The sequence below is a fragment of the Cupressus sempervirens genome, chromosome 7 (genome assembly GCF_028749045.1).
Source record: "Cupressus sempervirens isolate cs-2001-9-10 chromosome 7, ASM2874904v1, whole genome shotgun sequence".
Taxonomy (NCBI): Eukaryota; Viridiplantae; Streptophyta; class Pinopsida; order Cupressales; family Cupressaceae; genus Cupressus; species Cupressus sempervirens.
The window spans coordinates 931903523-931918890 of NC_143124.1; the positions used below are offsets into that span (position 1 = coordinate 931903523).

At 36.9% G+C, this 15368-nt stretch overlaps 1 protein-coding gene across 3 annotated transcripts in view; it reads left to right on the top strand.

The window, feature by feature from the left end:
* The window catches only part of LOC149550625 (D-alanine-D-alanine ligase family), a 332888-nt gene that overhangs the window by 153845 nt on the left and 163675 nt on the right, over positions 1-15368 (top strand). For all 3 annotated transcript variants that reach the window (XR_016354220.1, XM_089793611.1, XM_089793612.1), the window contains one exon: positions 4529-4632. Coding sequence is in view for 2 of the 3 variants with exons in the window: in XM_089793611.1 (XP_089649737.1) it covers positions 4529-4632 (104 nt within the window). In the remaining variant the exon portion in view is untranslated. The remainder of the gene's footprint in view (positions 1-4528; positions 4633-15368) is intronic.

Genomic DNA, 15368 nt, shown 5'->3' on the forward strand with positions numbered 1-15368 from the left:
TGGGAAATGGACGTTTCAAAGACCCTAAAAAGTACTACCTTCATTTGCAATACAAAAATGCAAGAGGAGGGAGAAAGACAATAGCAAAGGAGAAAATGATGACTACAAGTGCAAGCAAAAGCCAAAAGAGCAAATGGAAAATAGAAGATGTCTTTGTGGCAAACATTTCCTTTGAAGGGGTTGCAAGAACAAAATGTAGGAATTGGTGGCAAGGAATGGATGATGAACATCCATTAAAGGTTGCCTTGAGAAAAGAAGAGGTAGACAAAATTGTGATGATGCCCATTTTTAATCTTAAAGAATAAGAGCCAGTATTGAGAACCTTGATACACAACTATGAAAAAAAGCGCCAAAAGTCCACCATCAAATATTTGTAGTAGGATGTGGTAGTTTCAGATGCAACTAAGGATTTCAACAAGGTCTTTGGAGTCCCGAATAGAGGGCATTAAGTGGCAAAACCCCCCAAAATGACTATGGAAGAAAAGAGAAAGCTAGCAAAACTTGTATGCAAGGAGAATTTGACAGAAGAATAGTGGGAAGGTATTTGGAGCATTAACAGAGGAAGCTGAATTTCAGACATTGCCATTTGAATGTTTCCATAGGTAAAGGTGCTACACAGTGGTAGGGTTTATAACAAGGTACAATTACTTTTAGATAGGATAAAGGAATTTAGTCTACTAAAGCACACAACATTTTACATGCCCCACCATGCTATAGCCTTGTTTCTTGAAGCAATGTGCATGCAACCAATGCTCGAGTCCTAGAGAAAATTTGTTCCAGCAAATAGAGTAGAGTTGTACAAACCTACTATGTTCTATTGGTTGCATTTGGATGCAATAGCAGGAGGAATTGTAGGTAGTGTTGAGCCACACAAGAAGGCAAGGTAGGATGCAACTAAAACAAAATACACAAGACGTGGTAGGCAATGCTAAAGAGGAAGAAGAAACATCATCAGAAGAATCTAGTTGGGATGAAGAAGAAGAGTGTTGGACTTCCAAAACAGCCAGGGAAGTGTGATGTTCCGTTCCGCTATGTTCCGTCTGCTTGATGATTTTTGTTCAATTCGCAATTCATATTTCAGACCATTGAAATGGTCATACAATGCAGGTGAGTCGATACACCAAGTTGGAAGGGGAAAAGAGAAAGTCATACAGTGTGTGTTGATGGCCGTATGTTGAACTCTAGATGCCGTACGGTATGCAATTGGATGATGGCCATACGGTGTGGGTCAAGGAAGTGGTTGTTGTATGGTAGAGGAGTATGTAGTTGGCCGTATGAAACAAGGTCGTACGATAAGAAGGAGAGGGCCGTACGGTAGGCCCAGATGGCCGTACCGGATGGTGATGGGAAGATGTATGGCTAATTGTGCTGACCTATGGTGATAGATGATGTGCGGAATGGAGGGGAATGCTAATTCCTGTAACCACAAACTTGTCAATCCAAACTCATGAAATAGATCCAAACAAGAATAAAGATTTGAACACGAATAACCTTCAATCGATATCTGCCAAGAGGTGGTGCTCTGATTTGCCAGATCCGAGCGAAGTATTACATGCAACAACGGAATAGGGTGAGGGTTGAATCCCATCAAAACCGCAAGAGCCAAATAGGGAAGATCTTGGACTTCCGAAATGGTGAACCGACCAGAACTCCCACATGAATTCACAGTGCAAAGAAAATAATCCAAAATGCATACATAATGACTACCTACAAGCCGTGCTTCAATACCTGTCGGGGAAAACTTTTCGAGGCTGTACAAAGATAGCCGACGACAACACAAACTACAGAAACAAAATTAAAATGGGTCCGAGATATATTAAATCAATTGGACCAATTACAATAGCTTAATAAAAATAAATTTTATAATGAACATTACAGGAAGGCACACCGGAAGACATTGAGATGGTGGAGATAGTAGAGGGATCACTTTCGGGGAAGTGAGTGGTACAAGCAGGAGGCAAGAGTCCAGCCGTATAAGAGATGATGCCGCAATTAGAAAGGAGAGCCATATAATCCGTATGTGTACGACCTCCAAGGATAGCATAGGCCATACAAACGTAGGTTGTATGAGCACAAGCATAGGCCATATGCCCTTACACAACACTATGCGTATAGATTAGGAGGACTGCACAAGCATGCCATAGCCAGGTGGCACTTGCTCTAGCATTGAAGGTACAGGCAAGGAAGGAGTAGGCAGTGAACCAACTTTTCCAGATTGGGGAGCCAAGCGGATAAACTATGCACCCTCCCAAATTTCATCGATGACTCACTTTGTTCCAGTCAATAGAATACCAAATACAAAGGTGCTAGATTTAAGGGCTATGAAAGGGGAAAGCCATACGATAGGAATTATTATGCCTCACAAAATGAAGACAACACAACCAGTTGCGTTGTTGATAGCACCTACAAGAGGAACGAGTGAAATAACAACACCCTTGCCAACATCCCATACTCAAGAATTGACAAGGTCAAAAGAGCAACATAATCATAGTACAATGGAGATAGGGCCATTGGAACAACAAGACCGTGGTATGTTGGAGGTGGCAGATAATCTACTAGCCAGATTTCAGCTCGAAGTAGGGGACATACCACCCCCTTCCGTAGGCTTGTTGGGAGATCTTACACCACATATGATAGAGGAAACATCTCTACGACTTTAGAAGGTGAAAGGATGTCCACAGATAGAGTTGACAGGCATGGAAGTAGAAAGTCAACACATTGCACCAACACACTTTGAAGAATGCACCAAACAATTACTGCAGGAGTTAGAGGCTATGACTAAAGCTACAAATGAGATCAGAAGACGAGCCAGGGAGGCAGACATGACCATTGTAGTTTCAGCAGTAGAATAAATATTTCATTTCTTGAAAGATGACTGCCAAGGGGAATTTAAGAGGTTATTCATTGAGTAGGGATGACCTATTGAAGAAGCAGAGGGATAGTCTCAATAGTGGCAGGTATCAGGAGTTGTATAGGTGGATTGCCCTCCTTGACTGAGGAAGTTTTTTTGATCCTCCTTGATAGAGCTCCAAAAAGTTTTTTGGGAGTTGGCAAAGACAGAAGGCGACTGAATTATTATGGGGGAGCAAGTTGAGAAACTTGAATCTAAACTTGCGCAAGTGACAACTACCCATGCAGAGCAATCGACAGTATCAAAAATAGGTAGAATGGATGCACTGCAACTACTAAGAGGTGCACGCACTAAACAAATGACAGTGGAATAGTATATGGGACTTCTTCGACAACAATTGGCAAGACTACAAACGTCCACCATTCCATGGATGTCATCTCAACCCTCTTCATAAAGTATTGTATTGTTGATACTGTCATTTGGAAGATGACTTCAATTTTTAGGGGGGATAATGTAGATGGTAACTACGTAAAATAAGTACTTTAACTAGTTGTTAGGAAAAGTCATGTACCAAGGATGGCAATGGTTGTCTCTCGTAATCGACCCTAGCCCATAGAGATTTTAGTGTATGGGAAAGGACATGGTAAAACTAGTTATCATTGGTATTGGTATGTAAACTCTCTTGGTACAATCAATAAAATATATTTTACCATTTGTGTTTATTGTTCTATTCAATCATATAAATGTTGTGATAAACTAGATTAAGTGCATAAAGTTCTGTACTTGGCAGTAGACTTTACCATATTGCTAGAAATAGTGTATATAAATAGAATTATAGCTTTGATCATTTTGTATCTTTTTGACTATTGCATTATAGATATAAGTGGATGTTTGAAACTCAATTTATTTTTAGTTTTTGTTTCCTTTGTTGTTTTGCATTGGTAAATCCTTTAGTTATTCTCATCAATAGTAGCATGATGAATAGTTTTTTCTCCAACATAAAGTGACAGAGACAATCCATGGGTGACAATTGTATGTGTATAGTTGCAAACATATGTATCACATTTCATTTCAATTAGTAGAGGAAGAAAGAAGAATTTATGTTAATGCCCACAAGAATTCAAAATAGGTTTATGAGAGTTAGAAATATAGATATAGACAAGCAAGAACGAACCAGAGGCTCAAAGACATAAATCAATCGCACATATTTAAGATTGGTGGATTAGGTTTGCCTTCAACTATGACGCTTTGTTATCTTTTTTGACCTATCTTGTTTCCTTCGTTGCATCTCCAGTGGAATCCATATGTGGCTATTTCTATCTATAATAATGTGATACCATTTGCTAATTAAATGAATATATTACCGTAACTCTGCTTTCGTCATATTGATTAGGATATAGAAAACTGCCACATGACAAGCTACTATAATTTTTTTCAATGCTTTTCCTTAGTTATATCTATAGCGGAACCTATGTGTGGCTATTTCTATCTATAATATTGTGATGCCAATTGCAAACTAATGGATATATTACATTAGGTCTGCTTTTGGCATATTCGTTATGATATAGAGAATTGCTGCATGACAACCTAGTACAACAGTTTTCATTGCTTTTCAAGCATTTTATGTCATTAAAATTTTGAGTTTAGCTAATACTTGAATGTGTGATCTTTTTGCAGTTTGAGGTTACTCCATTTTTGCTTTCCTCTGCAAGCGATTCTCTTCTACAAACTTGTGAGCCAAAAGACAATTGTATTGGGTCGAAAACCGTTTGGGCTCTTCCGTAAGTTTTTGTGAAAATCTTTCATAAATACTTGGTAATATGTTTAGAGATCAATCTTCAATTTAGCATGGTAATGTAGTTTCTTTGTAGTTTTTGTTGTTTATATTTTTTTGAAGCTTGCTCTCTACATGTGCTGCCACATTGGTACTTGTTGTTAATCGCATTGGGAAGATATTCCTGTTACCATAATTTTAGTTTTCTTCCAGACAGAAGATTATGATTTTCATATACTATATAAGTTAACTTCTATCAGTCTTCCATTGTTCCTCACATTGTGTCACTTTCTGTAGGTTTCTTACGATTTAAGTGTCTTCTAGACCTCACAGTTAATTTCTTTTCTATCTTTTCTTAATCTCCTTTTTTTGAAAATTTCTTATTTTTGCCTTAAAGTAATAATCTTTACTCAAATTAATAATGGGTTTGTCTAAAACTATGAATTTATCATAATATCAGATTAATAATTTATGACATAATTTTGAAAATATGTCATCTTGATTTTCTTCTAGAATTATCCTTCTAACTGTGACGATTTCCTCTTGAATGTCTACTTTGTAGCTGCTTTCAAACCTGCGTGAATCAAGTGGCTTTTGTCCCTAACTAAACAATGGCAATTAAGGGCTTTTTTCCTTAAATTGTCAAGAGAATTTATGGGGTTTCTTTTTAAAACTCTTGATTTACTGTAGAGGTTTTTCAACCACTTCAGTTGCAGTTCATTGGTAGCAGTCATAATATTTATTCACCAGATTGATTGATTGACTAATTGATTCACGTTTGGTCCTCATGTAAATCATTTCCTTTTAAAATATTTAGTATTGGGGGAATTCAGACTTCTCATCTGGAGGAGTCACAACCCTTGCTATTCAAATGCCACACTTTGATAACTCTAATTTAATTTTAATTGAATTCTCATGCTAGCACTTCTTTTTACTCATTTAATACATGGGCACTATTCTCATCACCTAGACTACATTTTAAGTAGCGACCCTCTATGTTTGGCAGGGTATGACAATCTGTCCTTTCCAAGATTGCTTGTTGTCAAGCATTTTAAAATTTGGATGGTCAAGAATTTTTGCTCCTTCCCAAGTGACATCTTCCATAGAAACATTCTTCTATTTAACAAAACATTCTGAACTAACCTTAGTTGTTAACTTTTTCTCGCATGATGATGATGGTTCAGGTTCCAAAATAAATTTTCACTTTTCGTTAAGTGGGAGTAAATTTGAATATATTGTAATATGTAGGTTTAGCACCTTCTTGAGATGACATATGCGAAAGACATGAATTTGACTGTTTCATGGTAACTCCAATTCATAAGTTGTTTTTTAGATCCCTCTATTAATCTTATATGGTCCATAGAATTGTGGCTTTTTTTTTCCTCTGCACCTCTTCCCTTGATAGAGGATTGTTTATGAGGATGTAGCCTTAGGAAAACCATGTCTTCAATCTCAAATGTTATTTCAAACCTATGATAATTAGGATATGTTTTGGGATGGTTCTAGCTGTATTACAGGTTTTCTTTGTGTGTTTAGAAATCCATACTCTATTGCACCAAATTTGATGCTAAAACGAATTGACTATCTGGTAAGAATTGAGCCCTCAATTGATATTGGCTCATAATTATATAGTGTGTCGAAAAGGGTCATTCCTATTAACATATGATGGGTAGAAGTTTAGCAATATTCTCCATGATGTAACTATTTTTCTTGTGAATTTTGTCATCCAATAACATAGCTCCACAAATATCCTTGAGGTGACTTGTTTATGATTTTGGCTTGCACATCCATTTGTGGGTGGTATGAAGTACTTCATAAGTTTTGTTTCGGCGAACTTAAATAGTTACTAGCAAAACAAGGAATTTACAATTTTGATATTTTTGGGTGGTCCATGTAGTTTAAAACTTTTTAAAAAGAGATTAACTATTTCTGAGACTATATTAATAGGATATCGCATAGAAATGAGTGTACCTAGGCTATCTACTACCACAACTATACAATTCTTTGATTGTACTTTCAAAAGCGATGTGATGAAATTTTTTGGTAATAGTCTCTCTCATTTTTATTTGGTATTTGTAAGGGTTGTAAAAAATGACTCAAAATGGTTGTTCTATCTTGTTTCTTTGACCAAACATATATAACATGCTTCAAAACATCCCTTTGAGGCATTTCCAAGAAAATATTTCCCTAAACTGTCTTTAATGTTTCATAATAACCTTGATGACCCGCTTGTGGATATTAAATTAATTTTAGTATCTTAGGTTGTTTCTACATTTAGCCTGATCTAGAACCTTAGTTAATTGTCATTTACGCTTTCCTTTTGCTTTTTCCCAATTAAGTCTATTTTTAGACTAGGCTATGCAAACTTTATGTAAGAGTTTATTGTTATTACAATAATAATTTTGTTTCTTTTGTTAATCTGATATTTAAATATCATGGTATTAAAGAAAATTTTCTTGGATTTTATTTTTTCTATAATGAGGAAAAATAAATCAATAAATATCTTTGGAATATTTATTGGAAAATTTAAAACAAAATTCAACTTTGTAGTCTATTGCAAAGTGCGAGCTAGGGTTTTTTAGCAAAATTTGGGAGTTGTCCGTGTGATTTTCTCAAAAACTTTTTCAACGTGTTTGCAAATATTAAGCTTATGCCCAATTTTGTTTCGGCAGATTGAAAAGTGAATAATCAATTTTTTTAACTATCCCATTAGTAGTCTTCGGTGACCATCGGTTGTCTTTTCTTTAAGACTGTCTCCAAAAGTTTTCTTGACTGATGACTTTTTTCGAAGATTTTTCGGCCCACTCTTGCTTATTTTGTCATTTTCAAGGAAGATACACCACACCTCAGCATTTCATTTTTATTTTACAGCTTTTGGTAGAGAGATATTTGATGGACACATTTTTTTTCTTGGTATTTTGTGGTCTGCTTTTTTTGGACCTTTTTGTGGCTTGCTTCTAGATGTACACGAACAAAAAATGTTCCGATCTTTAGCATTTGTTTTTTGCCCGCTCCTAGTCTTTTTCTTTATCTTAGCAAGTCTACGAGTTGTGTTTTCAAAGGCCTTCATTTTTCTATTGTAACCCATTTATTCCTAGCCTGTCAACAGTCAAACTAAAGCCTTAGTCCATCATTTATCATGTTTTTTGGGTAATTTTGTCAAATCCACGAGCTAGGGTTTGTCTTTCAAGATGTGTATTTGCCATATATTTTTGAAACCATAAATTTAGATCTAAGATTTTTCTAGCTAGGGTTTCTTGTGGCTGTGGGGAACAATGTTTTTAACACAAACTCTATTAGGGTTTTTGAAAAAAATTCTAATAATTTTTTTTCGTATGTTCATCCAATTCTTTTTTTCTAGTATTCCAGTTGGCTCATTTTTTGTGTCTTCACTAGCTTGACCAACAACTTCTATGTCAATGATGACATCTTTGACCAACATAATGTTGTAGAGCAGCCATTGGTTTAATGGCCATAGTTACAACACATGGAAGCAGCACATGATGATAATTTTTGAATATCTTTGTCATGCTAAGATCGTTTTGGGTATATAGCCACGTCTTATGACAATTCAAACAGATCAAGATAAATGGGTTGACTGTAATCGAGAAATTGTCATGTTGCTCAAACTATTAGTTACAAATGATTAACCCCCTTAGATGCCTTCTGGTAAAACAACTAAAGAAATTTAGGACATCTTGAAGGATCTTTATGAGACTTCCAACAAGAGCCACACTTTCTTTCTCATGAATTTGTTGTTTTCTATCGTGAAAGATGAGAAAACAAGTCTCTAGTCACATCTTTTAAAAATCAAGGATCTACATAACCATTTAGAGGCTATTGGCCACAAGATGGAGGAAATAGATATGTTAGTGATCATGTTGAAATGTCTACCTTGATCCTACAAGCATTTCATAGAAACATTCAATATCACTTATTGATGCAAGAGCATCTTGGGTTTTTGGTGATCTTGCATCATTTGGTGGAGTTTTGTTCTTTTCTTTTTGTGTTAGTCGGTTTAGACGATTCAATGTGTGGTTCCTCGATCATGCATTTTGGCTTGTGCAACTTTGGTGGCTTAATGGGACCTATTGCGGATCATTCTTCCACGATCACACATCATTTGGATTTGTATTGGATGGGTTATTGATCTTTTCTCTTGGGTAGCATGTTGTTCATTGGTACTTGAGCAATGAAGGAAAATTTATTGTGCGATGCATGAATTGAGTGTGCATTAGCTTGAGGCTTTTCATGAAGATTCTTGGATCATATGTGTATTTATATTTCGGGTTGCATATCTCTATGTGCTTATTTGTTCAATCATTGATCTTGTTTTTAGGGTTGTTCTAGCTGTTGTAATACATTTTCCTCTTATTGCAAAATGTGTTTCTTTGTGGGTTGACCTATCAAAAGTGGTGTATAAATAAAACGAAATAGGGTGTCTAGGGAGGATAGGGAGAGGTAGGTGGAGGGCTCCTAGAGATTAGCTCTCAGGTCCTGAGGGATTGTGAGGAAGATATGATTTGGTTTTACTTTGTTAGTGGCCGCAAGTGAGAAGGCCTTAGAACTTTGCATGTTCGATGACTGTTTGATGTAATAAGATACCTTTTGATAGTAAAAGCTTTTTTTTTTCAGTTGTATCTTTTTGCTTTCCGCTCTGCAACTCATTGCTGCAAGGTTTGGGCATCTCCTTTGGGGATTTCTTTTTCGTTGTTTGTGTTAGGTTGTACCAGAGGAAGGTTTTGTTCCTTGTGGAATTGGATCGTTTGCAAACCCTAGTTTGATTTTTTGTGGGATTGTAGAGTGTTGATCTGATCATAATTGCAGAAGATTTGCACATGAAATGCAAGGAAATTAAAGATGCCTCTAACAAGAGTTAGAGGTATTGTTGATGATAGTTTTAGGGTTTCGTAGAGGCAAGTGGAAACTTTACAAGGTGAACTGTGAAGGAGAATTGTATCACAAGTTAATTAGGATAGCGATGAAGATTCTAACGAAGAAGAACAATTAGAATAAATTGTTGAAGATGATAGAGAGCTTGAGGAGGCCAAATTTCTGAAAGTTATGTCCAAGATAGCAAAGAGACCTAAAGTTGAAGTTTCAACATTTGTTGGTAGCCTTAAGTTAGTAGATTTGCTTGATTGAATTAATGAGATAAAAGAATACTTCGATTATGAAGAAATGGAGGATCCTAATTGGGTTCATTTTGCAAAGACCAAGATGAAGGATTATGCAAGTATTTGGGGGATACAAGTTCAATTGGAAAGGGACAAGAGAGACAAGGAAAAGATTGCCAAGTGAAACCAAATGGTTGAAAAGTTGAAACGATAATTCATACCAGTTGATTATGAATATGAAACGTTAAAGAAAATGCAAGGATTGAAGCAAGTTGACAAATGAATATAGGAGTATACTGTGGAATTTCTTAGGATCATGATTAGGGTTGGTCATTCCGAAGCTGATGAGAAAAAGGTTGCTAGGTATATCTTTGGTTTGAGATCTGCTATTCAACAGGAGTTTCTTACAATTTGGATGACAATGATTGGTGATGCTTATCATAAGGCATTAAGGATTGAAGAGAGGTTGAAAATGAGGTTTCACGAAAGACAAAGTAACCGAAACAAGAGTGCTAAGCCTAGTGCATCATCTACTCGGAGTAATTTTGTGGACATTCTAAAGGAGACTTGTGAAGGATTAAGCAACAGTTAAACCACTAAGGGTTACAATGGTGGACAAAGAAGAAGAGTGGATTCTAGGGTATTTGTTTTTAGTGTAGTAAAACAGGTCAGAGAACTTTTGAATGTCGTAAGAGAAGGATTGCACATTTGAATAGAGGGGCTAAGACAAAGAAAGATACAATAAATGCTTCTTAAGAAGGTGAAGTCCTTATTAGGAAGAAAGTTGATGCATGTGTTGAACAACCAGTGCAAAGAAGGAACTTATTCAAAACCAGATGTAAGTGTAAGGTTAAGGCATGTAATGTTATTGTTAATGGTGGTAATTCTGCTAACTTTGTTGAAGAGGAAATGGTTAGTAAAAAAAGTTGGGAAGGAGAAGATATCCAAGTCCTTAGCTAGTTAGTTGGCTACAAAATGATTCTAGGGTTTGGGTTGATGAGCAATGCCTAGTTAGTTTCAAAATTGGAGCTTATCATGATGATATATTGTCTGATGTATTGTCACCTATTGTTGGGAATACCATGACAATTTGATAGGCATGTGTTGTTTGATGGTAATGCTAACACTATGTGTTGAGTCATGGAGGCTCGAGACATAAGTTGTTACCTTTGTAGGACAAAGGGGATGACAGATGTGGAGTAATTAGGATTTGCCTAGTTGAGAAATTCCGGCATGACACTTTGAAATAAAAAGAGATAATTAGAGAGAAGGATATTCTTCGTGAACTTGAGGAGGTTAAGGTATAGTTGGCTTCTTTGACCTAATTGGTTTAAGGGGTGATGGCAATTTTGATTGCGGGATAGTATTGTGAATATGATATTGGAATGCAGAAGGTTCCTCTAGAGAGGTCTAGTTGATAAGGTCTCTTTGATGAATCATACTGTTAAGAGAAGACAACAATATGTTCATAACAAGGTTAACTATGTTATGCAAGGGATGAAGGATGGAATTGAGTATCAGTTGTTATCTATTGTGTTCTCATGCATTTTGCCACGACAAAATGTATGTAACAATACAAAACTTTTTCAACTTAGTTTCTCATTTCTCAGAGATAGTTCATTATTTAATTGGGCAACATTGATTAACCAATCGACCCCAATATATATAGTGAATCCTTTTACTGAAGGCTTTCATCAAGTCCTTTTTGGTTTTCATTTTATTAAAGCCTATGCCTGATTTTTGAAACCTTTAACATCCCTTTTCGCATTTTCGAGTGTGTTTAGTTGCTTTTAGTGTTTTGGTTTCATCCAATCTCTTGCTTTCGGTTTTCCCTTTGATTTGGTATATCTTTCATTTAAATGTCCAAAAAATGGACTCTCCAGAAGTAATTGCATATTTAAAATATTATGTTACATTATAATGTTGACATTCACTTTTTGACCCAAGTAAGTGATATTAACTCAAAAATTAATTAGTGTTGGCATAAATAAGTATTTACTTATTACAGTTACTTAAGTTTACTTAGGTTTATGCATTATTTAATTATTTTGTATTATTTTATTTGTGAGACACTTAGGAGTTTGTGCACTCTTGTGCAGGGGTCCGCACCTCTTTTAAGCATATGTTGTCTACAACACAAGAATCTTCTACACACATGTGACACTTTGTCATTCTTATCCATTCATATAGAATGTTGGATAAGGTGCTTAGTTGTTTTATCTTCTGGTTGTTTCTAGAGACATTCTAGGTGCTTCTTGAGAGGCCTTTATAAACAGGCACTCTTAGTGTACTCTTAATATGGTATATTGAATACATTGTCATTCTGATTATACTCTCTCTCTTTGGTCTATTGTGTGCTTGTGTTTGAGTTCTTAGTTCTTGGGTGAATTTTGCCCTTAGGCAAATTCTTACAGTTAGACACAAAGTAACAAGAATCGGAATCGGATAGAAATCGGCAAGGCCGAATCAAATCGTGAATCGGCCATGAATCGGAATCGAATCGGCCATGAATCGGAAAATTAAAAAAACCCTTGAAATTTAGTGAGTAACTTATTTCATAAACCCTTTATCGCTTATTCGATTCACCGATTCACAAAAAATCGGTTGGCTTGAATCGAATCGCGTGAATCGCATGAATCGCCGTGATTCTTGGAACTATGGTTAGACATGTGCTTAATTGGTCATTTAAATTGTGGAAACTCAATTACATGTCTTTTACATGTTTACATGCAAATGCATTTCTAGAGATTGATTTTGGCATAGAAATGCATGTAATGGATTTCCTAGAGCCTACTTTACATGAAAACTCTCCTCTACTTGTAAATCACTTTACATGTAATGGCATCTTAAGAGTCCAATTTGCAAGTAAATTGACTTTTAGCCAAAAATAAAACATGCAATTACATCTATAGAGTACGATTTTGGACTTGAATGGAAAAAATGTGAAGGCAAGTCATTTTAAATATGTTATGGACTTCCAATAGTCCAATTTACATGAAAACTTCCCTCCACATGCAAAATATGTCACATGTAATAGCACTTGGAGAGAGTGATTTGCTCTAGGAAGCCAAGTTGTGGCCTTGGGAAAATAAAGAAGTATTTTTTTAAATATGCAATGAGTATGTAAATGCACTTCCAGCCAAACATGTTACATGTAATGCCTTGTGGAGAGTGCGATTTTGCACTTTAATACATGTAAATACACCTCCAACCAATGAATGTTATTTGTAATGTGCATTGGCGAGTCTAATTTTGTACTAAAAACTAATGTAATGACCCTCCAAGACCCCATTTTTGCACTTCGAAGCCAAAAATGCCTAAGGCATATCATTTTTGGAAGAGATGTTGTTTTTCCTCTTTTGAACGTGTGGCTTTTCTAGGCCAAGCCTCAGACAAGAACATAGGTACAACTTAATTTGCCTTGTAGAAGGGCTTTGGTGAACCTCCAATATCTTCCAGGAAGAAGAGTGTTTAGTGCAATTATTGTCACAAGTTGGGTCACATGAAGAAAGATTATAGGAAATTCTTTGTAGTTGCACAATCTTCATATGAATGGTCTTAGTCAAAGGCCCCAACCCCTCTGCATTCGAATGAGGAGTTTTGCTCTAATGTTTTCTGATCAACTCGTATCATGGGAGGGTTTTAATAAATTTTTGTCAAAAATTATTTGGTGGGTTTTCATAATTTTCCTTTGAAATTCAATTTGGTTTTACCATTTTTCCTCAAATATAGAGTTTCATATTCTTTGATACATATATCTCCTTTTGTTTGGTTTTGATCAAAATTTCACCTCAAGGATTGTGTTTGGTTTTGGTCGTTTTTTTTCCTCAAAAGTTGTAATATTCCCTTCTGTTGCTGGACAAAATTACAAACCACACCATCTCCTTTAACTTCGCCCTCCTTCACCATGCATTGGATTGGACTTCCCTGACCGTATGGTAATACTATAATGTACCGACTAACGAGTTACAGGAACCTAGGAATAATCATACAGAAATGAACCCAAATGCGCAGGATAGGAAAATGTACGGACTGAAATTGAACAGGAAAACATAGCTGTACGATGGTTAAGACTGGTGTACGGAGAGGAGTAAGGGATGTCAGCACAGGAGACCCGTACAGTGAGAATAACTAAGCTGTACGGAAAGATGATTGGATAGCGTACGGTGAGCAGAGGAAGTATGGAGGAGATTAGACAGCCCGTACAGTGGAAGGAAGCTAGGTTGCCATATGGATATTTGAAGTCCGTACAATGAGGGTAGATAGCCGTACAGAAAATTTTTGTACCTGAGATGTGCAGTAGGTATTCGTACAGAGAGCTAAGTGGAAGCCATAAGGTGGTTGGAAGAAGGCCGTACAGTGTCTTGACAGGCCGTACGGTGATGATAAGAAGGCCGCATGCAGAGGTAAAGCAACTGGAATTGAAACGCAGACTTGCACATACAAAACACAGAGAATTTGTAGATGGAAATTCACACAAATAGAGAGACTTGAATGCAAATAGAGGATAATGTCTCGATATGCTAGATCCGATCAAAATAACACATACACCAACGAAATAGGGTGAGGGTTGAGTCCCACCGAAATCGCACCAGCCAAATAGGGGAGGTCTTTCACTTCTGAAATGGCGAATGTTCGCCGACTGGACGGTCCGGCGATGTTTCTGTATCCTGTAGCCGACGGTTTGGCGGTGTTTCTGTATCCTGTAGCCGACGATCCGGCGGTGTTTTTGTATCCTGTAGCCGACGGTTCAGGGGTGTTTCTGTATCCTGTAGCCGACGGTCCGACGGTGTTTCTGTATCCTGTAGCCGACGGTACGGCGGTGTTTCTGTATTCTGTGGCCGACGGTCCGGCGGTGTTTCTGTATTCTGTAGCCGATGATCCGGCGGTGTTTCTGTATTCTGTAGCCGACGGTCCGGCGGTGTTTCTATATTCTGTAGCCGACGGTCCGGCGCTGTTTCTGTATTCTGTAGCCGACGGTCCGGCGGTGTTTCTATATTCTGTAGCCGACGGTCTGGCGGTGTTTCTGTATTCTGTAGCCGACGTCGTCGATAAATAGTTTGTAGTGGATAGAATAATTGTGGCCGACGGACTCCTTCGGGAAGGTTCGGCGGTAGTATTTATATCCCGTCTGGGATCATTGTAAAGCATCATTCATCTACTATTGCGAATATTATTCTGCTGTTCGTGCTCATTGTCTGTATATATTGATTTCTTTACCTGTACGGTAAACAGCGAACAATGCCGAACTCCAACAAGAGTCCGCAATACAGAGAGATATAATCCAAAAGCATACCTAAGACTTCCTACAAGCCGTGCTTAAGTACCCGTTGGAAACCCATTCCGAGGGTGTACAAAGATAGCCAATGGCGACACAAACTTCGACACAAAAATAAAAATGGGATCGTGATAAATTAAATCAATCGGCCCGTTACAAAGTTTAATTAAATACACTTATTTTATGACGGGAACATTACAAATACGTTGTGTATGTACGATGATTGTGATTGATTGTATGGTCAATTTTCCTTTGAGTGTGTGGTGATGGATTCCACCAATAGTTGTATGGTAACAGGAGGGTTAGGGAGGATGATGGTAGATTGGGAAATGGTTGTATGATACATTT